Genomic DNA, 15,086 nt, shown 5'->3' on the forward strand with positions numbered 1-15,086 from the left:
CACTGAGGTTCTATCTTAGAAAGAGTAGGTATCATCAAGAAATTAAATAAATGGTGATGAGGCTGTGGGGCAAAAGGAACCCTCCTACATTGTTGGTGGGAATGTAAAGCAGAACAACCACTATGAAAATCAGTATGGAGAGTCCTCAAAAAACTAAAAATAAGAAGTCTATTCAATCCAGCTATTCTCCTAGGTATCTTCCCAAAAGTGTTAAAGACATCATATTACAGTGTTACATGCATACCTATGCTTACAGCAATACCACTCATAAGAGTTAAATCTTGGAAGCAGCCTGTATGTCCATCAACAGATGAATTGATAGAGAAAATGATATTCATATACAATGGAGTACTACTCTACTATAAAGGATAAACTTCAGTGATTTGTAGAAAAACAGATGTACCTTGACACTGTCTTAAGTGAAATAAATCAGCCACACATGCTTATTCTCAAATTACAGGGGGATAAAGAGATGGAGACAGGAGAGAGAGAAGGGACAGGAAGGGAACCTAAAAAGAATTAAGATTCCCCACAACAAATGTACCCATTATATACTACAATAACGTACTAATTAAAAAGAAAGGAGCAGGGTAAGAGACTCAACTAATACCAGAAGCACCAGTTAGTACTTCTGCTACCAGAAAATACCAAAGGATGTGGCCTTTAGAAATATGAGACAGAAATATTAAAGGGAAAATCTGAGACCACTGTCATGGATCTGGGCCAATAACCACATAGAACTGCTATGAATGAACATCTGATAAACAAATATATCTATCAAATTCAGTAAGTGTGGTATTTCAATTTTCTTTAAATACTTGCCTCCAAAGAATCCCTAATTGGCTGCAGGTGCTGGCACATGCCTGTAATCCTAGCACTTGGGAGGCTGAGGCAAGAGGATTGTTGCAAGTTCAAGGCCAGCCTGAGCTACAAAGTGAGGTCAAGGCCAGCGTGAAACCCTGTCTCAAAACAAAAACAACAACAACAACAACAAAAAAAAAAAACCCATGAAAAAAAATCTCTAATTTTTGGTCAAATTCTACCAGTACAATTAACAGTAATAATAATATAAAAATGTAAGTACTGGCTCATAACTAGGATCAAAATTCTGGGACTCATGTAAAATGAACTAAATACCTTTTAAGTAACTAACTCTGTGCTTCTGTATCTTATCTGTTCCATAAGGTATTTAAGTGTGTCATATTTTGATATATTTTACAAAGGAAAAATGGAGAAACAGTCACCTAAGATTTTCCCCAGCATTAGGGCAACTACAGTTCAAGATCTGATATTATGAACTGAGTGTGGATTACAGGCCTGTAATCCCAGAACTCGGGAAGCTGAGGCAGGAGAGTTCTAGGCCAGCCTGGGCTACACAGTGAGTTCAATGCTAACCTGGACTACACAGCAAGACCCTGTCTCAAAAAGAAAAAGAAAATTAGTATTATGGAAATAAATGAGGCAAAAAAAAAAAGAAAAAGTATTTCAAGTTATCACTATATCAGAAAACCTAGCACATTCACTCTGTATCTTAGACCACTGAAAAAATTCTGAAGCTGTATTAGATAGTTATAAATGCTACTAAAGTCTAATGAAATAACACAAATCCCCTTCTAGCCAATGGAAATACTATTCCTCAAAATTATAATACCCACCTGTGTTTCAGAAAGATTATAGTCTCCTAGAGTACAGAAAATGTAAAATGAAACATCTAAAAAATTTTTGAACTCACTATTAAAAAGATAGGAGGTATCTGCTATTTAAAAAGGTGATCGATAAAATTCTTCTCTCCAGTCACTCTGGTAAGATATTTCTAAACATTTTTGGTTAATTAAAACACATAATCACATTTCTTTAAAAGTTTTTCAGTTTCTCTTTTCTGTCATTACAATTCCTTTTTTCTTTCAGTTTCATAAATCTTGGAAAAAAATTTGAGAGCTACTGGTTTTCTTGGCATGGTATTTTATCTCCATGTTAAGGGCTTAATACAGAAAACAAACTCTTCTTTGTACCACTTCACATAGACAGTCTTATGGTCTCTGGATGGGGTGACTGGCTTACTGTATTCTTTTGCTTAAGGGTCTGTCTACAACAGAAAATTTTAAAATGTCAGTATGCTTAAAAAACAAAAGTTGGGGGAAGGGGAAGCAATAACTGCATTCTTGTCTTTTTGCAAAAGACAAGAGTCTTTTTCATTAGTGACCTAGGTACGTACAATACACAAATATAAAAATATATAAACTGAGTTACTCTCCTCTCTTTTGACACCAAAGTACAAATGACAGGTACAAACCACACAAATTACTAGCATGGATGGGACTTAAAAGTCAAGGTATGTGTAATTAATGTCAAAACATTAGATTTGAGGGAGACAGGAGGAAGGGGTGAAGAAGGGTAAGTAAAAAAGATCAAATGCACTATGTGTACATGCCAATTCCCCACAATGAAATGTACTTATCATGTATTGCAAACACATACTATATTTAAAAAAAAAAAAAAAAAAATTAAACCTGACAATAGAGTAATCAATAGCCATGAGGGAAACATTTACCTGAAATTTCTGGGACCTCAATGATTTGGATTTATGCAAATCTGGGTTTTAGATAACTAAATTTTAAGATAGCAGAATAATGTAAAGGAAAGAAAAGAAACTTTTAATTTATCCTACATTATTCAAAGCTACACAGTAATGCCTTTAAGTCAGTTGCTAAGTCAATCAGGCAACTGAGAACAGTCAAAATCTGGGCCCTATGCTGGTAACAGTGCTACGACTGACTGATTATATGTTAAAATATAAACTGCCATCTCCACACCCATGGCCTGTTGGTGTGCTTCCCACCAGCCCTAACACCAAACTATAGCATAAACTAGACTAAATTCTCTGTCGGGTATTAGAATGGTGTGATTTTTAAGATAATAAAGCCCTTTGCCAAAATCTGGGGACTTACCATTTTTAGGTTCCTCTATACAATATTCCATAGTATATTCAGAATACCAACTCTATTAAGAGTGAAATAAAAGTAAATCAGAGTTCAGGCTTTTTGAAAATAGAATGGACCTGATAAAGATGGGAACTTGCAAGAAAATTAAGTGAGAGGAAATCATTCTTAAAATCTTGTTCTTAGTTTGGTAACAGAAATAACTTACCTGAATAATGTGGGGAAGGCAAGTACTGTCTGATAGTAGTCTTTTTACTCTGGGTAAAGGCCGAATGATGGCATTATCTTGATCCCTAGAAAATATTTTCTAAGGTCAACATTTAATATATTAATTGAAATTTGTATGTTCAGAGCATATGACATTCTACTAGGCATGAAGCAGGTTACCTTACTTTTTTGTTAATGAAGACTAAGCTCTCATACAGCTGGGAACATGATTAGGTACTTTGGTTTAAATCTATTTGGCTGCTTAATATGACTTCATTTCCTTCCATAAGATTTCCTTGAAAAACAGTTCCCTAGAAGAGCCAAAGACTCTTGTTTACTATTTGATTAAACTTTGTGTTGTCCAACACACTGTCAGAGGACAGTCCCCCCAAAGGGTATATCAAACTTTGTCACATAAATTTAAACCTTTATTTAACTATGGTCAGTATTTTTCAAGTACAGCCTTACTTTTAATGCTATATTCTTCCTAAATGCTAAATGTTTGGTTTTGTACTTAATCTGATTTTTAAAGAGAACTGGAACCATGGACAACCTGCTATAAAATACCTAACCTACTTTTCAATAATTTCCATTAAAAAGTATCTTTTGTATAGCAATAAAACAAAATGATGTATATGTAACTTTTATTGTAACTGAGAAGTTCCATGCAAGGGTCATAGTTATGACAGTGGCAGGAGAACAAACTCTCACCACCCTCACCAGCCAAGTGGGCAAGAAGTGGGCCTAGAATTGCCTTCATAAAAGGAGTGACCGCCTGAGCATATCAGAGCCTGGCACACAGCACTGACGATGGACTGTACTTTACTACTCCAAAACTACTAAGCCTAGAGTGTAGCTAGTAGGTCTGAATTTTGTATTATTACCTGAAATTTCCCAGAAAAGGCTGCTTCTCAACAATTTGCAAATTATTATTTATATCTGTTTCCAAAAAGTCTTGAAAGCCAAACCAATACTCCCTAAGGCTTCAAACAGGACATCTTTGTTTTAAACGGCCAGCACAATCCCACATTACTGAGGAAGTATCCACACAGACAGGAAGAACAAGATAGAGTACCCTGTTAACCATGAAAACATTGATCACATTTTACCTGCTTGGAAAATATCCACACATTGTGATCAACATGTTCAATATAAGGGTAGCAAGGTCAGTTTCATTCAGTACAGCCTGTCCACTGGCTAACAGGCACCACTTAAGCTGAGGTATCGCCTGAAGTGGTCGCCATCCATCCATGCCTTGAGCCCAGCATCTGGTTTTTGCATTTAACATTCCTTTGGTCCACAATTCCTGCATCTTAATTGATAGAATGAATTGTTATTACAAAAGAGACAAAATAAAATGGAAAATCTGCTAATGTTTTCTGTATCAGAGTAAATACATATGAAATAATACCCTATGAAATACTAATACAGTAATATACTATGAAAAAAACATGTAAATTCACTAAAGTAAATCCTGGGGCTGAGTTAGGAGGATCCCAAGTTCAAGTTTAGCCTGGGCAATTTAATAGGACTCTGCCTCAAAATAAAGAAAGAGGAAAGAAAGAAAAACACAAACAAAAGCAACGAAATTTGTGTTGACAGTCTTTCGAAAAGGCTTGGTCCACCACAAAACTATCCCTGGCCAAATTCCTAGCGTAAAAAGCTGAGGATAAGAGAATAGGATCAAATTTTACAGATGAAGAAGAGAGTTGCCCTTCATTCTTGGACTGAAAGGCACTATTCAATGAGCACATATTAAAATGTATTTGTTCGTATCATATGGAAGCATCAGTTTGACGTAATTATTAAGACAATGATTTTACATATATATATATATAAGTTCATATACAACCCTGAGCGTTATCACCACAACAATAGCTCTTTTTGGGTAGGGGGAGGGATGATACTGGGGCTTGAACCCAGAATCTTCAATTGAACTGCATCCCAGCCCTTTTTTATTTTTTTTACATTGAGACAGCCTTGCTAAGCTGCCAAGCTGGGATCAAACTTGTAATCTATTGCCTCATCGTTCCACAACTTTATTACTTGATTTATTACTTTATTTATTTGGTACCAGGAATCAAACTCAGAACCTTGCACTTGGCAGGTGTACACAAGGTTTGAAGACATAATTTTGTATGCATGTGTGGTTCTTCTGAAGTGCAAGCTGTCCTTCATATGGAAATGGAGCCATAAGGCCCTGGGGTCATAAGGCCCTTTGCAGTTGATGTTTAGTAATGCAAGTCAGTTTTAAGACACTATAGATCTCTATGAATGCTAAACAGGATGCTGTAAGAAACGATGCTCATTAAAAGTTTCTCCAGTGCACATACCTCATGAAATCCATATGGGCCGCTCCTTTCCTTGTCTGCATTGCCAAAGTACCACTCTTTTTCACTCTCTCTCTTCATGTCTGGAGCAGCTTCAATTACATTGCTCTAAGGTTTTAGTTATTTTTGAAGGCAGCAGTCATAAAAGCAGATGTCATGAAACAAAATTATATATTACTAAAGTGGGGGGTTTAAATGCCTTTAGGAATTCACCTGAAATTTTAAGTGACCTTATTTTAAGAGTTAAGGGTTAGATGTTTAACAGTCAAAAAAAGCTCCTTCCTTATTAAAAAGCATTTGAAGTACCTACATGGTTTCCTGAATTTACTCAGTAATTTAAGCTAAATTCAAAATACCTGTACTTCCTATGATTACTAATAATGTCTCAGGACACCAAAATTTTAGTAAGAAAGAATACAAAATACTTAAATAGCTACTTAAATGAATAAATAAGACCATTAACCTGAAGCCTTAATGTTCAAAATGCTGAAGTTTTTGGGGGGAAATAAAACTCAATCCGAAATACAAAAAAAAAAAACTCAATCCAACTAAGAATTTCAATAAGCATCTGATACCAAAGGCTTAAAATGCTAGCAAAACATTTTTGTGGCTCTAAAAATTTTTAAGCCTAATTAAGAATCTATACCACTGTTAAGCTGAAGTACATTTAGCCTAAAGCTGCTTCCATGTACAATTTTAGGTTTTGCATAAAGGTTTCTCCATACTTAGTGAACTGTGACCTAACGATGTGTAAACACACTGTAACTCACTCTAACAAGTAGTTGAGTTTCATCAATCATAGCTTCAGTCAACTATAGCCAGCCAACTATTCAAACATGTTCAAGATACAAGCAGCAACCAAGTGAGCCATCTCCATACCTTATTTCCATTTTCTACATGTCATTTCCTTTTCTTTGGATATTCATATAAGCTACCTACATGGTATGGCAGAGAGTTCTGAACCATTTTTAGTACTGTCTGTTATTCAATTCCAGGAATGCATATAAAGCCAATTAAGATGTATAAACTAGATTTGTTGTAATCATCTCTCTTAACAGTACAGATCATTTTTATAATTTTCTGTATTAATATTTAATGAGAACAGAACTTTCATATAATCAGAGTACTTTATAACAACATGATTTCTAAATAACCCGGTGACTATCAGCTTTCAGTCAGGCTCCTAAATATAGCAACTGGTTAAGAATGTAAGACTTCTGGGATTTAACTGCGGCTCTGTCACTTTAGCAAGATACTCAACCTTAGCCTCTCTGTTCCTAGGTTTCCTCACTGCAAAATGGGAAAATGATGACAATCACCTAGTAGAGCTGTTTGGGTAATAAAAGTATAACAGAACAGTACCTGATATAAAGACATATAACAAGTATTACGATTACCATTATGTATACCTGGTATCAGAAAATGACACATTGTAAGTATTCAAAAAGCACCTTTAATCACAGCTAAGACAAAAATGATATGATACATCTCCTTGCATCAAGAAACACGATACATCAAAAACATGATACATCTCCTTGCATCAAGAAATTACACAAATATAAATAACTCAAAATATTCAAATGAGCTAAGTTTATATCACACTGCCTCAAAATAAGCAATGTAGTCATTTTAAATGACAATAGATATAACTGGAAAAAACAGAACTGGATCATTATCCATTCTGGATTGTTGTCATAGTGATTTCACTTCTTCGGTGTGAAATAATCTCCAAGGTATTAGCACTACTACAATTACTGGAGAAATACTTTATGGACAATGCATGTTATCGTATTTTTAGATTTCTGATTTTTTTGACCCTAAAATTGTATTTTAAAAATGTTAGGCTTGTAAGCCCTAGACAAGCACATACTTGCAATGGTACTGTAGCTCGGCTCACGTGGAGATGTGCAAGGGTAAGCAAGTCCACAAGGATTCTAATTCCATTTGAATCCATGAGATCCTTAACATTTTTCTGAAAGAGGAAAACATTTTTACATAAAATAAAACGTTTCTCTTCCATTAACAATACTACTTAAAAGATTCCAACAGAACATTTGAAATTGCTTTGGAAATGACTGACACACTAGCATTACTTTTTAATTTTCAGAACTTCTGTTTACAAGGAATACCAATTTAGATGGATTAAAAAGGCAGAACTAGGGGCTGGGGATTTAGCTCAGCGGCAAAAGCACCTGCCTGGCAAGCGCAAGGTCGTGAGTTCGGTCCCCAGTACTAGAGAAAAACCAAAAAACCAAAAAAAAAAAAAAAAAAGGGGGGCAGAACTATATTATAAATATATTGCATAAGAATTTCTACTTAATATGTTCTGAGCAAAAAAAAACCCCTCACAAAAAATTACTAAAAACTGAAATAATAAGCTCAGATTCTACAATTACCCTGCCATTATGTTGCTACTGTTGTTGATATACAGGTTATTCTGTAATCAGAAATAAACCCTGATATTTTAAAAGTTTTAAAAATATTCCAATTTATTTTTTAAAACTTAAAAAAATTCTTAGATGTTGGGAACAGACTAATTTACAATTTTCTAGGATTTAGTGATTACATTTTAAAATTTAATTTAAAATGTAATTTAAAATAATTACATTTTAAAATGCAATTAAAAATAATTACATTTTAAAATGCAATTACTAAATTCATTTTGCAATATTTGTATTACTAAAAGTGAGACTAAAAAAAGGCAAACTGGTATTAGTATCAAAATGTTAAGAAATAAAAATCTGCCTAAACTTCAACACCATACAATTATGTATTAATGTTATATATTACAACTACAAATTCCTCTTGTTAGAAACTAGCATGAATCTACTGAAATGTCTTCAAATAGAAACCACAGGGGCCTGGGGATTTAGCTCAGCGGCAAAGCACCTGCCTGGCAAGAGCAAGGTCGTGAGTTCGGTTCCCGGTACCGGAGAAAAACCAAAAAAAAAAAGAAACCACAAAGTTAGGTGCCTCTTCATTTTTTATCCCCAAATGACTTTCTACCATCAAAATGTATGCTAAGAAACGAAAAGCTTTCCATTTTATATCAGCTATTTATTTTTCTTAAAATTTAATCCTAAAAGTTTTTTCTTCCTAAAGAAAAGTCAGCTAATGACACTATCCTTCCTTATCCTCCATTCAGAATTTGATTACCATTAGTTTATATGGCACCTGTAATATTAGGACAGAATATTCAAGAAATATTGGCAAAAACTTTTCCTTTCTGAAGTTTAAAGTACTCATAGTTTTCTTATCTAAAAAAACAAAAGAATCATCTCTGGATAATTAGCTCACATCCAAACTGTGGTATTTATCTTTATATACTCATATGATTTGGAAATGCTAACATACTTTTGCAAAAATACTGTACCTTATTAAGGATCAACTTGTTTAGGAAGAGGATCAATCTATCTCGTTCAAGTTTATCTGTGCACTATTGAAATAAGTAGCAATTTAGTCCAAAGTGAATAAAAACACATATTAAGACTTTACCTCACCACTTCACAAAATCAACCAATACCTCTTAAGAAATAATGCCATCTTTTAAACATTAAAAAGAAGTTGAGATGTGTTTGCCAACTATTACATTCTCAAAATTTACATAAATTAATTTCTCTAAGTTTTAGAGACTTTTAAAAGTCATGAAACAGATTAATGTATGGTTTTAAGGAGATATCTAAAAGTTAAAATAACTTACATTCCTAAAGTAAAACTTTAAAGAATTGGTAAAACATCTTTAACATAAATGACATTGCAATGAACATAAAGAAGGAAAAATGTATCTGTTTAAAATATAAATGCTATGCCGTAGTCCTCCAGTTCACTGAAATAAGAGCAAATTAAAATTCAACAATGCCAATTTGGCTTAATAGCAAACAATAAGGATTTCTGTCCTGGTTATGTTACTTTTCAGATATGCTTTGTGACTTTATTAGGACTCAGTTTTCTAATTTACAAAGCATAACTCATAATTAGACAACTATAAAGGTATAGAGATGGCTATTTGAAAAATTGGTAAAATGACTCAAAAAAGCAGGAATGTAAACACAAATGAAAGAATGAAGTACATACTTTCCAATAAATAGCTACTACTCAAATGTGCTATAAAAATGAACAAATGCACCCCACCATGCTCAAGTGTTAAATTTCGTTTTCATTATTAATGTACTGTAATTCTTTAAAGATTTACTATTTCCATACCTTTAAATTTACTGTACTAGCATATTTATAATTTTCTAAAATGGAAAAACAAAGGTACATGAAACTGTCACAGTCACTATTTTTTTATATACCTTTCTCATTCATCTATATTTAAATTCAAAGACAGGCAAAGAGGTCACTAAAGCTATACAAAAACATCAATTGAAAAAAATGGACTGACATAGACAACTATTAACCCATTAATCATTTTCTTATTCAATCAACTTAGATTTAAGTAAGTATAAATCATGCCAATTTAAATTTAGTTTTGAAAATTTAACTCTTACCCCAATGACACTATCATTAGCTGTCTCCTAAGTGATATACTTACCCTTTCTAACATGCCAATGATGTATCTTGTATCTGTAAAAGGTCCTATTTCTTCATGACATCTGCCATAAACAATAGCAAGGGCTTGTAAACATAAACACTTCATGTTTACTTTTGGAGTGAGCAGGAAGCGATGGTACAGCTCATTGAAAAACTCATACCTAGATTAAAAAACAAAGTTCAGTGACAGAAGTAACCATGAAACCAACAGTAAAAATTAATGTAACAGCATATTAAAAATTGCTCACGATCTCTTAATTGATCCACTTTCTTCATTCTCATCTTCCTCCAACAGTAATCTCAGGTAATAGTCTCCTATTTTGATTTCCTCTGCCAAGCACTCATATTTAACCTTTATTAATTCAAACAAATTATATTATTTTAATTTACAAGAGACTTTTGGCAATCTCCACATAATCATTTCTCATAATTATTTCTGTTCAAAGTTAATCATTTATAAAAATAACTGGTAATTTATTATTACTAACATGGCTTACTACTTCAGTGAAACTGAGTTGGAGGCACACACATTTATTTCATGATTATAAAACTTGCTAATAAAACTCGTCACAACACTACATGGAATCAATGAAATCTGCCTCATCCCCTCCTGGGTTTGCCATCACCAAGCGGAGAAGATGGTCCTGAGGCACAGTCTGAGAAGCACACAAAGGTTCCTATGGGCACCCCCAGCTCTACCACTTGCAGATGGGCCAAGACTTAAAACTACACATTAAGCACACTATATTTTTGTAAGGTGCCTTCCCTGTGTATCAGGTGATAAGGAGGGAGAAGTCCACACTTAGGATTTAAGCAGCACCACGAACCTTGTACTCAGGATGCTCTTCTCAAGGAACTATTTACAGGCACTTGTAAAATGCAATTCCCTGACCTGATTATTTAAAATTCTTATTCTAAAGCCTGAAACAACTGATCTGCAAATATATAAGCTACATAAAATACATGTGTAAATATTTAATCTCTTTCACTTTGGTTATGTAAATCCTGAGCATTCAATTCATTAAACTCCTATTGATTAAGCACACACTATGTACCAGGCACTATTCTAGGCACTGAAGATTTAGCTATGGAGTGAAAGAAAGCAGGAAAATTGGATAGGGAGAGAGAACACATGTGATATATATGGCTTTATAAAAGAGCCTCCATTTTTACCAGGGAAAGCCCATCAGATGCCGGGGAAGGTCCATCATATGATGCCATTTTAAAAAAAGTCCTGAAGGAAATAAAAATAAAGCATAAAAGTGTTTGGGAGGGTGTAGGCTAACGTAGGCAGAAGGCAGATGAAGCAGAAAGACCTCGAGGCAAGAACACTTGGTGATTTCAGGGGAGCAGTTTAGCTACAAGAGAGTGACAGAGGAAGCAAAGTAAGAGATGAGATCAAAGGACAACGCTTGGCACTGGGGGCAAAGCGGTTACACAGACCCGGCCTTGTAAGACATTTCAAGAACTCACACTTTCACTGAGAGACATGGGAAGCCTTAAGACCACCAAGGGCTGTAAGCAGAGAAATGATATGACCTACCTCCTAAAAACCAGGATCACCCTGCTGCTACGCTAACAGTATAGGGAGGAAGCAGTGATACTGCCCAACGGTCAGAGGATTGGTTCTGGATAAATTCTGAAGGCCACTGAGTAGAACTTGTTGATAAACTGGATTTGGAGTATAAATGATGATTTCAAGGCTTTTGACTAGAAAGTAAGAAGGTAGTTTAGGGGAAGAACAAGAACACAATTCTAGAGAAAAGTTCTACATAATTATTATAGCTCATACATCCAATTATAGGATCCAAGTACCCACTCTAAGAAAGACAGTCTAAGCCAGAGACAAAAACTGGGAATCCATCAGCAAAAAACATTTAAAGTCAGGAAAACTGATGAGATTACTGAGGCAATGAATATAAATGAGAAGTCCACAAACCAATCCTTTGGAGCCAGCCAACAGTTAGTGGTCAGCAAGGTAAGGGGAAATGAAGAAAGATGACTGAGAAGGAGTAGATAATAAAGAAGAACATCTAGGAGAACAGACTCCCAAAACTGAAGTAAAAAAGCTTCTTCAAGGAAGAGGGAATTATTAAATGCTTTAGAAACACAGCTGGTTTAAGGACACTAACATTTTCAAATTTACACCTGTTGTAATAGTTTAAATTATATACAGTCATGCCACTTAATGATGAGGATACATTCAGAGAAAAGCAGTATTGGGAGATTTTAACCTTGTGTATTAAAGCATACATAACACAAAGTAAGACAGCTTCAACAACACTAGGCCATAATACATTATACGATTACTATGAACACAGTCCTTGGTTAACCAAAAACATCACTATGCCACACATGACTACATATATATACATATAATATATATACTTTAATTATAGACACAAAAGTTACCTACTATGAATGTTTCCTGTTTTCCTTGTTATTCGCTAAGCATTTTAAAAGGCCACCAAAACAGTAAAATTACAGAATCAAATTACCACAAAAAAATTAATGAAAAAAGGTATTAATGAGCATGGCAAAAATCTATTTCAATGAAGAATATAAATGTCCTGCAAGGGTGGTGGTGCGAAGAACAGATCTGTAATGTACAGCATCAAATATATTAAAACTTCTACATGATTCTTAGCTATAAAGCTGAGCTATTTAACATTAATATTTTTATCTCAAAGAAAGATTTAAGTTTTCTAGTATTTCTTCCACGACATTAAAGATACAAGTTATACAAATATAAAAAAAAACCTCCCAAAATAGTATATGCTTCATTTCTTAAGATTAATATATCATAAAAACTAAACTTTACCTCAAATTCATGATGATTCCAGGAAATCACATTAGCACTACCAAGCTCTCTATCAATATTAAAAGTTCTCATTTCTGATTCAAGAGTATCTTTCAGTTCTTCTCGTGTTTTGAAATTCCAAATAAGGTTCGATCTAGCATGGTCTTGACTAAACCTACACATACATATAATCAGAAAAGAGTAGGAAACAATAAACACTTAAAAGCATCTATAAATACATTTTACAATAAGCAAGGAACCTGCGGAATTATTAAACTTTGTAAGAAAATGAAACATGTAAAGCAAATGTAGTAAAATGTTAATGGACCATTTCCATAATAAATACATAGGTATTCACTTTAAAATTTTTCCACCTTTTCTCTCTGTTTTAAAGTTTTCATAATAAAAGGTTGAGAAAAAATGATTATAAACATTATAAAAGCTGTGTGAATTTCAAACTCTGAACTGAAATATCTCATAATTTTAGTTATGTGCTAATATAATGTGAGTTAAACAATAATTCGAGGGGCTAGGGACATAGCTCAGTGGCACAGCACCTGTTTGACAAGTGCGAGATCATGAGTTGGATTCCCGGTACCAAAAAAAAAAAAATTCCATTTTTAGCTATCGAATTTCAGGTTGGGGATTAGAGCTTTCAGACTTTTGGCTGTGAGGGATATGGGATGAGCAACATTTTATGTTTGAACTTTAAGGACTACCCAATACAATACTATAAAAGGTTACATTATGACTGAACATTTTCAAAGTATCTTCTTGCACTCTTGGAATAACAATTATTATAATAAATCTGGGCCAGAGTCTAAACTGAGGATGGGTAGGCTTCACCCTGGCTTAATATCAGTTTGGTAATCCTCCTAGAACATCACATTTCAGAGTTCCAAGGAAGTTGGGGGAAAACTGAGGGATTCCTAAGGAAAAAATCCAAAGCATGTAACTGAGGATATAGCATACACAGACTACATTCTCTAAAAGTAGTGGTGGAAGTTTTCAAAGCACATATTTTCCTTCACTAGCCAAGGAATAATGAATATGTCAACTTCCAGACACGGTGCTGTGAGTTACCTTGAAGAAATTTTGCAACCTCCAAAAATGTTGATATCAATATCCTTCTGTGTACATATTGGGGGGGTGGGGGATGAAGGGAGTTACCTTGTTTGAAAGGCTGATAAAGTGTTTGAGGTTAACTTATTTTTCACAAGTCTCCTTATGTTTTTATCATCCACCTCTTTTAAGTCTCCATTTCCCAAAACAGCTTAAAGTATGCAATTATTTCTCAGCCATAATATAAATATTTTAAGTAATCATGTCTAAGCCTTACAACTTTTAATTTTAGCTCATCAGACAACACACTATAAAAGGCCTTAATTTTATGGAAGTGTATTTATTCATTATATTTATTTTTTGAGATAGGCTCATGCTCTGTAATTCAGGCTGGTGTTGAACTCACTGTGAATGTAGCCCAGGCTGGCCTCAAACTCATGGTGAGTCTCCTGCCTCAATCTCTTGAGTGCTGAGATTACCGAAGTGCATGACCATACCCGGATTGGAAGCATAGTTAATCAAACCAGTCTTAACAGTTATATAACTTATACTTGACACCATAAAAATACCTGTAGCATGAAGCACTGTCCCCAGAGAAGGAAAACATGATTCCTCTAATGGCATAATCAAACATAGCTATGTAAGAAAAGAGGTCTAAAGTTTACCTATAATAGAAGAGATCCCAATTTGCTTCAATTTTTATTCTTTGTCTTCTCTTTCGAAGAACTACTGGCTTTTGACTTACATTCTGGAAAAAAAAAAATTGGTGCTCAACCTAAGGCCATTAAATAGTCTCAGTCAGAAGATCATCATTTTATAGCATAAAATGATGAGGAAGGTTACCGCCATGAAATTTTGACAGAAACAATACTAACAAAACAAAATCCATAAAATATGAATATAGGATTTTAAAATACATCACTGATTTTCCAGCATATATTTCTATAGTGTTGATCAAATAACCTAAAGTTACTGTTATAATATAGTAACTTGTAAAATTTATAATGATCACTAGTAAAACTTGCGACAGTCAAAAACAGTAACTTGCTTCAAACATTTACATGCAGTTAATATAAATACATGAAAAAACAATAAATGCAAGAGATTACACGTTATCTGACTGCCACCAAACCACGAGGAGCAATTAGAATTGAAATAGCTAATAGAGAAGAAATAAGCATTTACATTCAGACACATGGGAAGTGAGACTTTTTT

The 15,086-nt window shown here is 34.0% G+C and overlaps 1 protein-coding gene across 1 annotated transcript in view; it reads right to left on the minus strand.

The window, feature by feature from the left end:
- Nucleotides 1-15,086, minus strand: part of Dnajc13 (DnaJ (Hsp40) homolog, subfamily C, member 13) — a gene marked incomplete in the record, with an annotated part of 131,018 nt that overhangs the window by 48,712 nt on the left and 67,220 nt on the right. Inside the window, 9 exon segments of the mRNA XM_005406836.2 lie at nt 3,148-3,232; nt 4,256-4,458; nt 5,480-5,584; nt 7,347-7,448; nt 8,850-8,912; nt 10,011-10,170; nt 10,258-10,361; nt 12,831-12,984; nt 14,537-14,619. Coding sequence (XP_005406893.1) covers nt 3,148-3,232; nt 4,256-4,458; nt 5,480-5,584; nt 7,347-7,448; nt 8,850-8,912; nt 10,011-10,170; nt 10,258-10,361; nt 12,831-12,984; nt 14,537-14,619 — 1,059 coding nt within the window.

Source organism: Chinchilla lanigera, unplaced genomic scaffold, assembly GCF_000276665.1.
Source record: "Chinchilla lanigera isolate Chin_1 unplaced genomic scaffold, ChiLan1.0 scaffold00100, whole genome shotgun sequence".
Classification (NCBI taxonomy): Eukaryota; Metazoa; Chordata; class Mammalia; order Rodentia; family Chinchillidae; genus Chinchilla; species Chinchilla lanigera.